This window comes from Protomyctophum bolini, assembly GCF_963924005.1.
Source record: "Protomyctophum bolini genome assembly, chromosome: 24".
NCBI classification, from domain to species: domain Eukaryota; kingdom Metazoa; phylum Chordata; class Actinopteri; order Myctophiformes; family Myctophidae; genus Protomyctophum; species Protomyctophum bolini.
The window spans coordinates 15,852,189-15,866,771 of record NC_137885.1 but is presented as its reverse complement, the minus strand read 5'-3'; the positions used below and the strand labels follow the sequence as shown (position 1 = coordinate 15,866,771).

At 45.8% G+C, this 14,583-nt stretch overlaps 1 protein-coding gene across 4 annotated transcripts in view; it reads right to left on the bottom strand.

Annotated features, from left to right (window-relative positions):
* Positions 1-14,583, bottom strand: part of dgkza (diacylglycerol kinase, zeta a) — a 140,429-nt gene that overhangs the window by 68,356 nt on the left and 57,490 nt on the right. For 3 of the 4 annotated variants that reach the window (XM_080758791.1, XM_080758792.1, XM_080758793.1), the window contains 3 exons: positions 5,830-5,938; positions 4,868-4,963; positions 4,223-4,300 (listed from right to left, as the gene is read on the bottom strand). In XM_080758791.1, the coding sequence (XP_080614917.1) occupies positions 4,223-4,300; positions 4,868-4,963; positions 5,830-5,938 (283 nt within the window). Of the gene's footprint in view, positions 1-4,222; positions 4,301-4,867; positions 4,964-5,829; positions 5,939-8,523; positions 8,871-14,583 lie in introns of those variants that run through there. The other variant, XM_080758790.1, reaches the window with a different exon arrangement.

The window sequence follows — 14,583 nt, the reverse complement described above, 5'->3', positions numbered from 1 at the left end:
ACAACAAACACAATTTTTCGGGCTGCATAAATAATTAGAAAGAAGAAGAAAACGGCATGTTAACACTTTTTTGTTGTTTTTCTTCTTTGTAATTATTTGTTTGGTCCAAAATATTGTGTTTGTTGTCATGATTTGTCACGACAAGAGTTGGCTCTGTACGACGCTTATAAGGTCTTTAAATAAATACGTTTGGAAATGTCTATGGGGAAAATGCATTGGGAACTATTTCCTGGGCCTGGCGTTGTCATGAAAGGGGGCGGGACTGCGACGCTATAGTCTGAGTCTGGAATAGGTTCGGTCGGGGAAGGTTAGAAGATGTCGGTCAAAGCGGTACGGTCTCGAGGCACAAGCTCACAACGTGTCGCGCTGCGACGCGCTGTGAGCTTGTAGATCGGCTATTTTCAGCAAGTGTAAAATATGTCATTACGACGGCATCAAGGCCCGCCAAAATACATTTCAGTCGACTACATCAACTGTAAATGTGGTCGACTAAAATTGCATGTCACTTAGCCGACTAAAACTAGCTAAAACATTCCAGTTGACAAAAAACACACTCGTTAACCACATAAACCTTATATACTTTGTTGAATGGCGTCCCCCAGGGGTCTATACTTGGGACAATCTCCATTTTCCCCCTCTGCTCGGAAGCGCGTCGAATTTGAGTCTTTTTGTGGCGAATCTTCAATCTACTGTGACATGCCCCAGAATAGGAATAAGAAGGTTCATTCATGTGCTTAACAGGAACAAACCTGCATGTGACCTTTCTGTTTGCAGCCCTAATATAACTCACATTTTGGTTTGTTGATATGACACCCAGGCTTGTTACAGCCTCGCAAGGACAGGACACCCGGTATCACGTTGTCTTTGATATTGTTTGTTTCTTGGAGCAAACGCAATAATGCAGCCTCGTTGTCTCAGAAAGTCACCTGCCCTACGTGCCATGAAACGCCCAGAAGCACCCAGATTCAGAAAATGATTAACGGCAATCGATCGATCATCAATCAATCAATCATTGATTGAAATCAACAAGAGTGAAAAGTCATCCAACCAAAGCACCACCTTGCAGTGTTGTTTTCGTCCACTAATACTATGAGGAAAAATGTTCGTCGACTACCTTTTTTCACTGACGAAAACTCAATAAAAATGAAATGAAAATACATTGACAATTTCGTCAACAAATAAAAACTAGACTAAAATGTTAGGAGGGGACTAGTGGACAAGAGATCCAGTATAAGTCATTTTACACTTGGTTGCATGCTGAAAATAGCCGATCTACAAGCTCACAATGTGTCGCAGCGAGACGCGTTGTGAGCTTGTAGATCTGCTATTTTCAGCGTAGTCATTACGACGGCATCAAGGCCTGTAAAAATACATTATAGTCGACTAAATCAATTGTAGATTTAGTCGACTAAGATCTCATGATATTTAGTCAACTAAAACTAGACTAACAATAAAACATTCCAGCCGGTGACTACAATATGCCATGAAGTTGCATTCCAAAGACTATGACTAAAAAAACTAAAATAGAAATGTGCTGTCAAAAACAACACCGCCACCTTGACATGAGACAGCCAAAATGACACATATACAGTATAGGGAAGAGGAGGTGTTTGGTTATACTGTATTATTAAGTTGGAAAAAGACGACAGCGGGTGGGAGGTGATTATCCATTTGCCCCCTACTCAATTTGAATTGATTGGATTAAAAGTGAACCCTTTAAAACCCAGCCTAGCGAGGAAGAGCATTCCACCCTGAACACGAACGAGGGGCGGGCGACACCACGTCAAGACCGAGTGGGGAAAGAGAGAGAGAGAGAGAGAGAGAGAGAGAGAGAGAGAGAGAGAAGGGCGAGGAGGGTGAGGAAGCTGGTAGCTCACTCTAAAGCTGGGGTCATTGGCCGGCAGGTTGTCATCCAGGAGAATGGCTCTAGAGCTAGGGAACTGGAGAGGGTCATATAAAGTAGATGGTGTGTTGGTACAGTACAATACAACTAGAGCGAGGGACCTGGAGAGGGTCATAGATGATGTGTGGGGTTTTTTTTATAATTTTTATCCCAACATTTTGTAACCCATTTATCACCCTTGTGTCAATTATCTAATGTGATCCTGGGCTCTACACACCCTCCGCCAACCTGGGGAGAGCAACGGACTTGAACTCATGCTTCCTTCATGCATGGGTGTCCAAGTCGCTCCTTTACACCTGACAGGGGAGGGAGCGTTTCACCACGCAATGATTGCATTAATATAGCCAGCGGTGTGTGTGAGTGCGTGTGCGTGTGTGTGTGTGTGTGCGTGTGCGCTGTTGGGATTGGGGTGAGAGAGAGAGACAAAGCGAAAGAGAGAGATGTCGCTCATGTCGAGGTGCATGAGAGACCCAGCCCTCGTTGACTCTGTTCAACAGACAAACTTTAGAATGTAATAATTACAACGCACGCATGTCTATTTCTGAACACCTATTTTTAAAGTTGAAGGGTTTAATATATAAAGCTCGGATCCTCACAGGTAATTTCGGTTAACTGCATTTCAGACGATCCGACCCAGACGACCCGCGGCAATTTGGAGTGGATCCGACCCTGCCCGAGAGGGACATATTATATTTATTTTGGGGCCCGAACCGGCTCGGTTCTCCGTTCGGCTCTCGGGTATTCGGTGGTCCGCATGGACCCGTGCTGCCCTCTACTGGAGAGGGAGGCAGTAGATGATGTGTTGGTACAGAACAATGCAACTAGAGCTAGGGACCTGGAGAGGGTCATAGATGGTGTGTTGGTACAGAACAACTAGAGCTAGGGACCTGGAGAGGGTCATAGATGATGTGTTGGTACAGAACAATGCAACTAGAGCTAGGGACCTGGAGAGGGTCATAGATGGTGTGTTGGTACAGAACAATGCAACTAGAGCTAGGGGACCTGGAGAGGGTCATATATAGTGTGTTGGTACAGAACAACTAGAGCTAGGGGACCTGGAGAGGGTGTGTTGGTACAGTGAAACCTGAGCCTTGCTTCCTTGCAAGGAAGAAAAGGCGAGAACAGCCAGTTGAGCCCTCGCCTTTGTTTGGCCCGTTCTCTTTTATTGACGCGGTACAGTGGAGGGGAAAGCTGAGACGGTGGACGGGAGGGGAAGGTAGAGGCGGTGGGGAAGGGTTACAACTCGACGCGTCTCCACCCACGGGCTCCAATCAGTGTTGGTTCCGTTTCGGACTAAAACTAAGACGAAAAATGTTCGTCGACTACCTTTTTCCACTGATGAAAACTAAATGGAAACTAAATGAAAAGTAATCTGTGGTGACCAAAACTAAGACTAAATATACTGACAATTTCGTGAACAAATAAAAACTAGACTAATGTTAGGAAGGGACTAGTGGACCAGAGATCCAGTATAAGTCATTTTACACTTGGTTGCATGCTGAAAATAGCAGATCTACAAGCTCACAGCGCGACGCGTTGAGAGATGTGATCTTGTAGATCGGCTATTTTCAGCAAGTGTAAAAACAGTCATTACGACGGCATCATGGCCCGCCAAAATACATTTTAGTCGGCTAAATCACCTGTAGATTTAGTCGACTAAAACTAAACCAACACTAAAACATTCCAGGTGACTAAAACTAAGTGAAAACTATTCAAGACTATATTCTATGACTAAAACTAAAATAGAAATTTGCTGCCAAAAACAACACTGGTTCGTGAGCCGGCAGGGAAAGAAACGCTTTCATGAACGCACCTCGCTTTTCACTCATGGCAATTATTTCAACACAATGTTGTGAGCTTGTAGATCTGCTATTTTCAGCATGCAACTAATTGTAAAATGACTTATACTGGATCTTTTGTCCACTAGTCCCTTCCTAACATTTTAGTCTAGTTTTTATTTGTTGACAAAATTGTCAGTATATTTACTCTTAGTTTTAGTCATCATAGCCAAGTTTTAATTTAGTTTCCATTTAGTTTTCGTCAGTGGAAAAAGGTAGTCGGCGAACATTTTTCGTCTTAGTTTCAGTCGATGAAAACAACACTGGGCCCCCGACCCACTGTTTGGGAACCAGGTGCTCTAGACCGGCGCCCGGCGTGCCAAGGAACAAGACGACGCCGGCTGTCGATGACGGAAACGCTAATTGATACGACGGCGCGGAGTGCCAACGGTGAAACGAAAGTGAGAACAGTGGTGGGTGACTCCTGTGACTCCGGGGTGAATAATGGCCTCCTAGACGGATCTCGCAGGTGTAACGTTACCTTCTCCAGTTGCTCTATGCAGATGGTGTGGACCACGATCTTACAGGCCGCACACTTCCTGCGACTCACTGACTTTTGCTGGGGAGAGAGAGAGAGAGAGAGGAGAAAAGAGACGGATGAACGAATGCTTGAATGAAAAATAATGTGCCTCAAATCTTTGAATATATGTTCTTTCAGAGCAACAATTTTTTTTACTTCTAGGGGGGGTCCCTGGAACAACATATTTTCAGATGGAGGTCAGTAGCCAATTACATATAATTTTTGGCGTCCTTGAAAAAGTTTGAGAACCACTGACATAGAAACATAGGGTTCTTTCAGAAAACTGTGGATTAAAATCATTAAAAAAAAGAAAATCGGCCTCAGGTCAAAATGGGTTAAGTTGAAACCTTTGTTTGTGTATAATATTATGTTCATAACTCATCAAGACTGTGTGTCCCCCCCCTCCCCTCCCCTCCCAACATAGGGATCAATAAAGGCTTATCTTATATTTTCCCCATGGTCAGGGTGCAGTCTGTATAAAACAGCAATGCCACATCTGACCACTTGAGGTCAGTCTCGCACCACTAGCGGATGCTGCAGTGACAATATGGCCATGCAGACCAAAGCCAAAGGGACACAGACGGAACAGGAGAGATGATTACTAACCTGTGTTTTGGCTATACAGTGTTGTTCCCCGACATAACAGTAGTCTCCAGACACATTGGTCTCAAACCAGATGTGGTCTCCATACAATGCTGAGTCCTGGGGGAAAACAACAAGCGATGCAAGAGAGAGAGAGAGATGTTAGAGGGAGGGTAACGGTATGTAATGTAGTTCTAGTACACATTTAATACATTATTTATTTGCTGCTGTGAAAAATGTGTTCCAGCTGGCTTTCTTCCATGCTTTTGCGGTGTTGTAGGAGAGGAGAGGAGAGGAGAAAAGGTGGCTAAAAACAATTCAAATCTGTAATCATGAGTAACTATCAGCACTAATTAGTATTCATCACCGGTGACATTTCTCACTTCACTTTGCAGTTGTTCTGTACCCTGTACCATGTTGATCTGTCCCTGTATTGTATTGTATTGTATTGTATTGTATTGTATTGTATTGTGTTTTTGTATGGACATGGTGTTGGGTGCTTGCACATATGCACACATGGCATCAACACATGGTGTTGTGTGCAGGCACCCTACACTCTGTCTTTCTTTTATCATTCATTTTTTAAGAGCCTGCCCAGGGACTACAGATGACATTTAGCTTTGGCTAAGGGCCAATTCATACTCCTATTTTAGAGCCGAATAAAAGACGGTTCGGCGCTGTAGAGCCTACAATTTGACGTCATTTGAGGTTCGGGGGGGCGGGTACCGTCCTAAAGTCGGCTCTTCTGTGCTGCTGAAAATTTCTGACGAGCCGAAATCATTTCGGCACTACAGCGCCGAAACAGCGGTAAAATAGGAGTATGAATCGGCCCTAACTCTGGCCCATTTACATTGATGTGAAAACTGACATGTTGATTAATGAGCTTTGTCCCTGTCAAATAAATAAATAAACACATAAATAAATAAGAGAAGAGAAGATAAGAGAAGAGAAGAAGAAGAGAAGAGAAGAGAAGAGAGATAACTCACCGTCCAGTCCACGGTGCAGCGTACATTTCGTTCGGGGTCAGATCTGTTCAGACTGGACGTGCTGGGCTGACATGGCAGGTGATGCAGGCCAGACTTAGCTATCGCTTTCCTGGATGGAGCGGAGAAGAAAGAGGAGGCCAGAGAAGAGATAGAAGAGGAGACAGAAGAGATTGGAGGAGAGCAACAAGAGGGAATGGTGAATGACAACACTGGGCATTCCTATTGCGTTCAAACACATTTTAAAAAATCTATTCATTCAACTAGTTCATTCCGGTTTGTCCTCATTCCACAACCATGTCCCAAGTGTAATGCTTTATGGTGTCGTCCACTCACAGTTAACACTTTTTGTACTATCGAGTTGTACTCGAAATGTACTGTAATTCTGCAAACTGTTAATAAATCAATCATTCAATCAATCAAAGTGTCACATATCACACAGTAGGACATTTGGAGTTTTGACTCACCTATTGCCAAATTCCAACAGTCAGTTCAACTACTTATTATCTTAAAAAATATATATGATATAAATACCCTACATTTTAACTCACAAAGAATAATAAAGAATAATCTTTTATCCAACCAGGACGGTGTTTGGTTTGAACACACGATAACAGGAGAACAAAGTGAAAGAACAACCCACATCAGACATGAGAGCAATCGTTGTGTTGCTACTGGTATGGCTGTTGGCACAAAGGTGGCGTTCTTTTTGCCGTCTGCATGTCATAGTTAAAACTAAAAGTGCAATGCGGAGCTTAATTGGATTAAACATTGTTTTAACCACTCTGTATGGTAGAATTAAGCACAGGAACCCTATAGTGTCCTTATTTTGGACATACGGTATTATAATAGACGGACATTCTGCCAAAATTAGCCAATCTACAAGCTTGTAGATGGTTATTTGAGACATTTGGATCCAGGAGTCGGATAGCATCTCTGTCATTTTATACTTTGGCTATTAAAGAAATAGCCCATAGAGCTTGTGGATCTACAATTTTTTTTAAATGTGCGCAAATATATATATTCTTTTTAAATATATTTTTTATCCCACGATTTTGTAACCCATTTTTCACCCCTGTGTCAATCATCTAATGTGATCCTGGGCTCTACACACCCTCCACCAACCTAGTCCCCATATATGGGGGACAAGAGGAGAGCAACGGACTTGAACTCATGAGTGTCCAAGTTGCTCCTTTACACCTGACAGGGGGGAGTTTCCCTGGTTGGACGTAGTGCGTGGAAGGAACACGTTATTCCAACCAGTTCCTTTACCCTCCATCAGGCGCCCCGGCTGGCCAGGGGGAGGCAGTTTAGTGACCAGGATTACTGCATGTTTTTTGTGAGGGTACCTACCCTCACAAAAAACGCATTTTTTTTTTTGAATATATATATGTTTTTTTTGGGGGGCGTTTCTCCAATCTTTGCTTCTGGGGGGGGTCCCTCCTCGGAACAAATGTATTTTATTTTAGAGATGTGGGGGTCCGCGGCCAAACGCCACTGATTCTTCAGGAAACTGTAGAATCACGGCCTCAGGTTAAGTGGCAGATGTTTAGGGGCAGCACATAAAAGCGTATGGATGGATTGCAGCTTTATAGCATTAATACAGCTTATCCTCGTCCGCCAACAGACCCCACGTATGATGCGTGCACGTGCACGTGCACGCACACAGATGTTTCTGCATAGGAGAGTCATCCGCTACGTGCAACCAGGTCAGGGGTCGTACACCAGTTGCTTAGCGCGCACGCACCACACACACGCACGCACGCACACGCACCACACACACACACGCACGCACACGCACCACACACACGCGCACAGACACACACAGACACACACACACACACACACACACACACACACACACACATAGAGCAATGGGTAGCAGGTGCACTTCTTCTAAACTGGGACTGGGTGCCCTCTTTGCCCTATAAAGTATATAAACTTGATGGCAGGTTCCTCAGTTAAATCAATATGATAGTGACACTCCAAAAAAAAGGTGAAATATATGTATTTCTGGAAGTGTATCATCTTTTTTTTTGTGGGGGGGGGGGTTCTTACCGTGGGACGTGACTCGTAACTTACGTAACGCACACATGGCACCTACACACGCTTGGCACATAAAACACTTTGATACTCACAGACTCGCGACGGCACACAAACTAACGCAGATGCAGTAAATTGAAATTCACAGTGACACAGTGAGCCATACTCTCTCTCTCTCACAGTGTCGCACTCTACGGGTGTGTGTGTGTGTGTGTGTGTGTGTGTGTGTGTGTGTGTGTGAGTGGGTGACATTACATCAGTGATTCCTAAAGTGGGGTCTGGTGGGGACCCCCCGGGGGTCCTTGAGGGAGTTTCAGGGGGTCCCAGCTAAATTAGAGTTTGGAACCAATAACCAAATGGACCCTTATGGGTCTGTAACTCTGAGAGTGTGCAGATGGTTTGGTTCCATTTGTACACTATAAATTAAACATAGATTTTACAATATAAATTGGGGGTCGCAGAGATAGAAATGCCATTAAACAGGGGCCGTAGCCTAATTCATGTCAAACTGAGAAATTAAAATAGCTGAAAATCACTGCTAGAGCCGTAGAAATGGCATATATTTTCTAATGGGTGTCCGCGGGATAATTAGTGTCAATTTGGGGGTCCTTGACATGAAAAGGTTTGGAAACCCACTGCATGACATTTACATACGATATGAAGTTGTCCCAGGTATCCAGGTTAGGGTCATAGTACATCACGGCCTCCCCCTGCAGTGGCGAGGAGCTGCTCCTGCAGAGCTGGTGCATCAGAGAGGGGCACAGGTCGGCCTCGCGCACCCCCAGGTAGGAGCTCAGGGCCGGGGACGTCCAGTGGCTGAGGTCGGGGCTGGTGCTGGAGGTCTGGAGGAGCACGCGGCTCAGCGCGCGCTGATGCTGCTGCTGTCCCCCCGACGACCGGCGCTTCTTGTAGCGTCCGTAGACGCCGTAGGCCGCCGCGTGGTGGTGGTGGCGCACCGAGTCGGCCGGCAGCAGGTGGGAGGAGTTCCGCCGGAGGCAGCGCGGGGCACGGAGCAAGTGGCGGGGGGCGCCGATGTTCTCTATGGCGGCGGCCGGCTGGTGGGACAGGCGGGGCCGAGCCACGGCCCACTCCGCTGCCGCCGTAGCCGCGCAGGACAGAGGCCTGTCGGTGCTGCAGTGGCGGTGCGTCCCCGACGTCTCTCCGCCTCCTTCCTCGTCCGACGCCGAGTAGGAGGACAGGGACGTTTCCGTCTCCTCCTCCTCCTCCTCCCCGCCGCCAAGCCCCCCCATCTGGACCAGACTGGCGAGCAGCATGGACGGTCCCAGCAGGTGGGGTTCGATGGTCTTCAGCTTGAGGCCGCGGTGCCTCCGTCGCACCGCCAGCCCGCGGCGAGCGCAGTGCGGCGGTTTGCTCCGACCCAGCGTCCGCCGTCCTCCTCCTCCTCCTCGGTCTACGTCGTTCTCTTCCTCTCCCTCGTCTCCTCCTTCTCCCATCGTGATCGTCAGCCCCTGCACCCCCGCCGCAGCGCTGGACCGGCGCCTATGTGCGCTGACCGCCAGCGCGCCCACGCTGGAGCGCCTCCTCTGGCCGGGAGGAGGAGGAGGAAGAAGGGGGGCGGCCACGGACGACCTCCTCCGCTGCTGGGCCAGGCCGGCCGAAGGCAGGCCCACGCTGGAGCGCCGCCTGGCCTTGCTGGCCGCCACGGCGGGCGGGCTGGGCCGGCTGGCCTTGCAGCGCCGGTGGAAATGGCGGCGGAAGAAGGTGTCCATGGCGAGGAGCAGGGAAGCGGACGTTGTTGTCGCTCGTTGACGATGGATGGAAGCGGGTTCACGTCATGTGTGCTGGCGCTCAGACAGGAGGTGGTCGGTGAATTGTGATTCTAATCGTTGTGTTTTACGTTTCCAGTCCCTCTTCTCCGCATCCGAAAAACAGAGCGAGATGCATGCAGAGGACGGTTCAGACAACTTGATAACCACCTCCAACTCTTCTTGTCCTCGTCTGAGTCAGCCTCCTCTCCTCCTGTTCTGTTCTCTCTCTCTCTCGTGCCTCGTCTTTGTCCCCCTCAAGGCCTCCTCATGGACACGCTGGAGGTTACAATCAAACTGTCACGGGACAAAGTTCCTTTAGTAAACACAGATCTTTCAGTAGGATTAAATGACTAGCTGCCACACTACTAACGGTCACCTCAGGATTTAGACCAAATAAATGCTGTCACAGTGGTTTCAGTGTTGTATTATAGTTAGTTCCTATGTTATGTTTATCCACCTCAATTATTCATCTAATCCGGTAGCCTCTGTGATGCAGTGCTGCGTCTAACGCCTTGGCCGACGTGTGTCAAAGACGTATCAAACCACAGGTTCCGTTGACTGGTGAATACATCAACGCGCTCTCACGTTCATTCATTCATTCATTCATTGGGCCCCGCCGAGGCGACCAGAAACCTCTCACGTTCATTCATTCATTCATTGGGCCCCGCCGAGGCGACCAGAAACCTCTCACGTTCATTCATTCATTCATTGGGCCCCGCCGAGGCCACCAGAAACCTCTCACGTTCATTCATTCATTCATTGGGCCCCGCCGAGGCCACCAGAAACCGTGATTTTGTTTTTGTCCCACGAGTAATCGAACGCCAACCGAGGTCATTTGACCTAAAAAATAAATAAAAAATACCGCCCCCCCTCTGACTGCTCTGTAACCCCCATTCTCATGGTGTGTAATTCTATCCCGCCAGCAGTCTGGAGAAAGTACAGCATAGCAGGCACGCGCACACGCACACGCACACACACACACACACACACACAAGGTAGTGACTTTTAGCACGTCACCGAAGATGCAACTCCATACAAAGGATGGGGTGGAAAGAGAGACAATTATAGACGGTACACCTGAAGTGCGGTGGCTAAATATAGACACAGCGGGTTCCTCTGTGGACCGGTCACCTTTACACACCCAGAAACCTCATGACCTCCAGTACATCTGACACCCAAAAGAAAAAAGACACACCGGACACTCCGCTCCCCTCCCTCTACTGTAGGTCAGTGGTTCCCAAACTTATTCATGTGAAGGACCCCCCAAATTGACACTAATTATCCCCAAGGGACCCCCATTTGAAAAGATATGCCAGGGACCCCCCATAAGAGAAGATCTGTACGGCTCTAAGCAGTGATTTTCAACCCGTTTAATTTCATGGACCCCCAGTATGACATGCATTCGTCTACGGATATATATTTTTAAATCACTGGGACCCTCAATTTATTGTGTAAAATCAATTATTTTGCCTTTATTTATTATTCTTTATGGAGGGACAGACAGTAGGCATTTGGTTCCATTTGTACACTCTCAGAGTTATAAGGGTCCATTTGGTAATTTTGGTTCCAAACTATCATTTAGCTGGGGACCCCCTGGAACTCCCTCAAGGACCACTGGGGGTCCCCGGACCCCACTTTGGGAACCACTGATGTAGGCCTACATGCACAGACAGACAGAAAAGATGGCAGAAAGTCCAGTGTTAAGGCTAACAACAGATAGCCATCCGAAGCTAATGTGAGTATAGCCTTTCGACTATAGATCGGATGAAAACATTTATACAACTGAATTAAGAACACAGCCCATGGACTCCATGTCAATATACTGTATATACACAGAAGCTTTCCTGGATTCAAAAAGGTATGAACACATACATGCTTTCCTGGTCTAAATGGATTGATCTAAGAAAATGGAAAAGGGGCAACATGAAAAACCAGTAGCCTCAACTAAGCTCTATAAGGCCTAGGGCTGTGAATCTGTGGGTGTCCCACCATTCCATTCCATTCCGATTCTTGGGGTCACGATTCGATTCAAAATCGATTCTCAATCCAAAAACGATTTTCCAGATTCAAAACTATTCTCTATTCAAAATGATTATTGATTCAACACATAGGATTTCATCACAATCTACTCCACTTCAACCCTATACATTTTGGCCATTTGATCTACAAGCATACAATGCGTCGCAATGCGACACATTGTGAGCTTGTAGATTGGCTATTTTCAGTACATTGTTTACACATTTTAAACTTGTGAAATGGTACATTCTGCAATATGAGTACTTTTACTTTTGGTACTGTACTTTATGTACAGTACATTTTGATGCCGATACTTTTGTACTTTTACTCAAACAATTGAGTACTTTTTCCACCACTGTGAGTCACATTGAGAACTGGAGGGAAGATGCACAGACACTTAGGTGTGCAAGAAGGTCATATAGATGAGTTTAGTACGTTTCGCCCGTTTTCCTCCTGAAGAAATCATGTGCGATGGGCTTCATGTCCAAACTCTCTGAACCATAAAGTGGCGAGCAAATTCATCGTTCCTCTCAGCAAAGGAAAACTTTCACCCACTGCCACTTTCACCCACTGCCTGTGCTGGCCAATCCACAAGCTCACACGCAACTTCTTTGCGTGTGAGCTTCTTTGCAAAAAAAAAATCGTGAATATATATTCTTTCAGAGCGAATGTTTTTAAGTCAAATCTTTACTTCTGGGGGGTCCCTGGAACAACATATTTTCAGATGGGGGTCGGCGGCCAAATACAGATAATGTTGGGGCCCCTTGACATGAACACGTTTGAGCACCACTGACATAGAAACATAGGGCTTTTGAGAAAACTGTCAGGATTTAGAAGACATTTTGTAGAATCGTCCTCAGGTCTAAATGGGTTAAACGATGCAGTCTACCTTTCAGGACGCCAGACACGACGTTCATTACCAGTGGATGATCATCGGCAACGGAAAACACGCTTTGTTAGGTCGCGTCTGTAAACGGCCAAATTGTCAACAAAGACATCGTCATGGTTACCGGCATTGCGCTTAAGCCCCCACCACCCATGTCATTATGACACGTTTGTGTCGTGCAGGGCAAAAGAAATTTGCCTCAAGGTTGCGAGGCGTTGACCTGCTGCTTTCACAGAATGTTGGCCTACTTCTGCCAAAATGTGTGTCTATTATTTTAGCCTATTATGACATGCGGGCAGCGTAGGGCCACGACTATGGGTCACGTGGTACAGAGACACACACACACACACACACACACACACACACACACACACACACACACACACACACACACACACAGAGAGAGAGAGAGAGGCGCAGAGTGACAATGCACAGGGGATTTTCCATAATATTGCATTTGATCGCATGTGACCTACAGCACATAGAATTAGTTGTATTAGGGTGACGGCATTAGCGAGGGAGAGAGATTGTCCCCTGCTGTTGCGCACCACCACCATTGTTCTTGCTTGTGCAATTACTTGTTTGTTATATCTTTTTTCTCCCTTTGGTGTCGTTTGTCTTTTCTCATTCCTATTTTTGTTCAACTAAATAAATTAAATTAAAAAAAGCATACTTACATCTTTTGTTTTACTTAACTGTATATAGAAGTAACAATACCGCAATGTAGAAATACTGTAGAAATGCTAAAAATATGGGTTTAGACCTGAGGACAATTCTACAAATGTCTTCTAAATCCTGACAGTTCTCCGAAAAACCTATGTTTCTATATCAGTTATATAGTTATATCAAATATATGTAATTGGTCGCCGACCCCCATCTGAAAATATGTTGTTCCAGGGACGCCCCAGAAGCAAAGATTTGAGTTAAAAACGTTCGCTCTGAAAGAATATATATTCAAAGATTTGTGCCACATTTTCACGATTAAAAAAAAAAACAGATCTGCAAGCTCGTAGCACGCCACTAGCTTGTAGATCTGCTATTTATCAATAGCTAAATTATAACATGATGTTTAAAACACCAAAACCAACACCAAAAAGTACTCGAGTCATCACGCAGACTTTCCCAAGTCACACGTGTACAGATTATAAATCTGTTGAAAATAGCAGATCTACAAGCTCACAAAGTTTTACATTGTGCTCCGTTTGGACCTTGTACGTCGGCTATTTTCAATTAGTCAAAATATATAGAAGGGGGCTGAAAGGAGTGGTTTAAGTAGGATTCTAAATCTACAAAGTAACTAAAGTTTTCAAACAATTGTAGTGGCTAAAAAGTACAAGATTGGCCCCTGATAAGTATTCAATATTAGAAATAATCCAGTAAAGAAAACAATCACACACACACACACACACACACACACACACACACACACACACACACACAGGAGTGGCTAGCACCGCTGATCCTTTCCTTCCTGGATCACCAGCTGTTCTGGACATGTACTGTACTGTACAGCTGCGGTGGGATTACCCCAACATGTTTTTTTCCCCCTTCTTCTCCTGTTTAGATTGGCAGAAATTATCCTGTGCAGTGAACGTTTCCTTCATAAAAATCCACAAGCTTTTCTGAAATCTACAATCTTTTTGAAAAATCGTGAAAATGTGGCGCCAATCTTTGAATATATGTTCTTTCAGAGCGAGCGTTTTTAACTAAATTCTTTGCTTCTGGGGGGGGGGGGGGGGGAGGTCCCTGGAACAACATATTTTCAGATGGGGGTCCGCGGCCAAATACAGATCATTCTGGGGGTCCTTGACATGGAAAGGTTGAGCACCGCCGACATAGTAACGCAGGCTTTTCAGAAAACTTAGAATTTAGAAGCCCGTTTTTAAAAAGAAATCGGCCTCAGGTCTAAATGGGTTAATAATTCAGCGTTAAAGGACGCCCTGTATGGACGAAATGACCTTTCGCTCGACAGACGGGAAATAAGCATGCCCTTTTGTGTATTCAACTATTGTTATTCTATATTCCATTCTGTTGTGCAGTTTA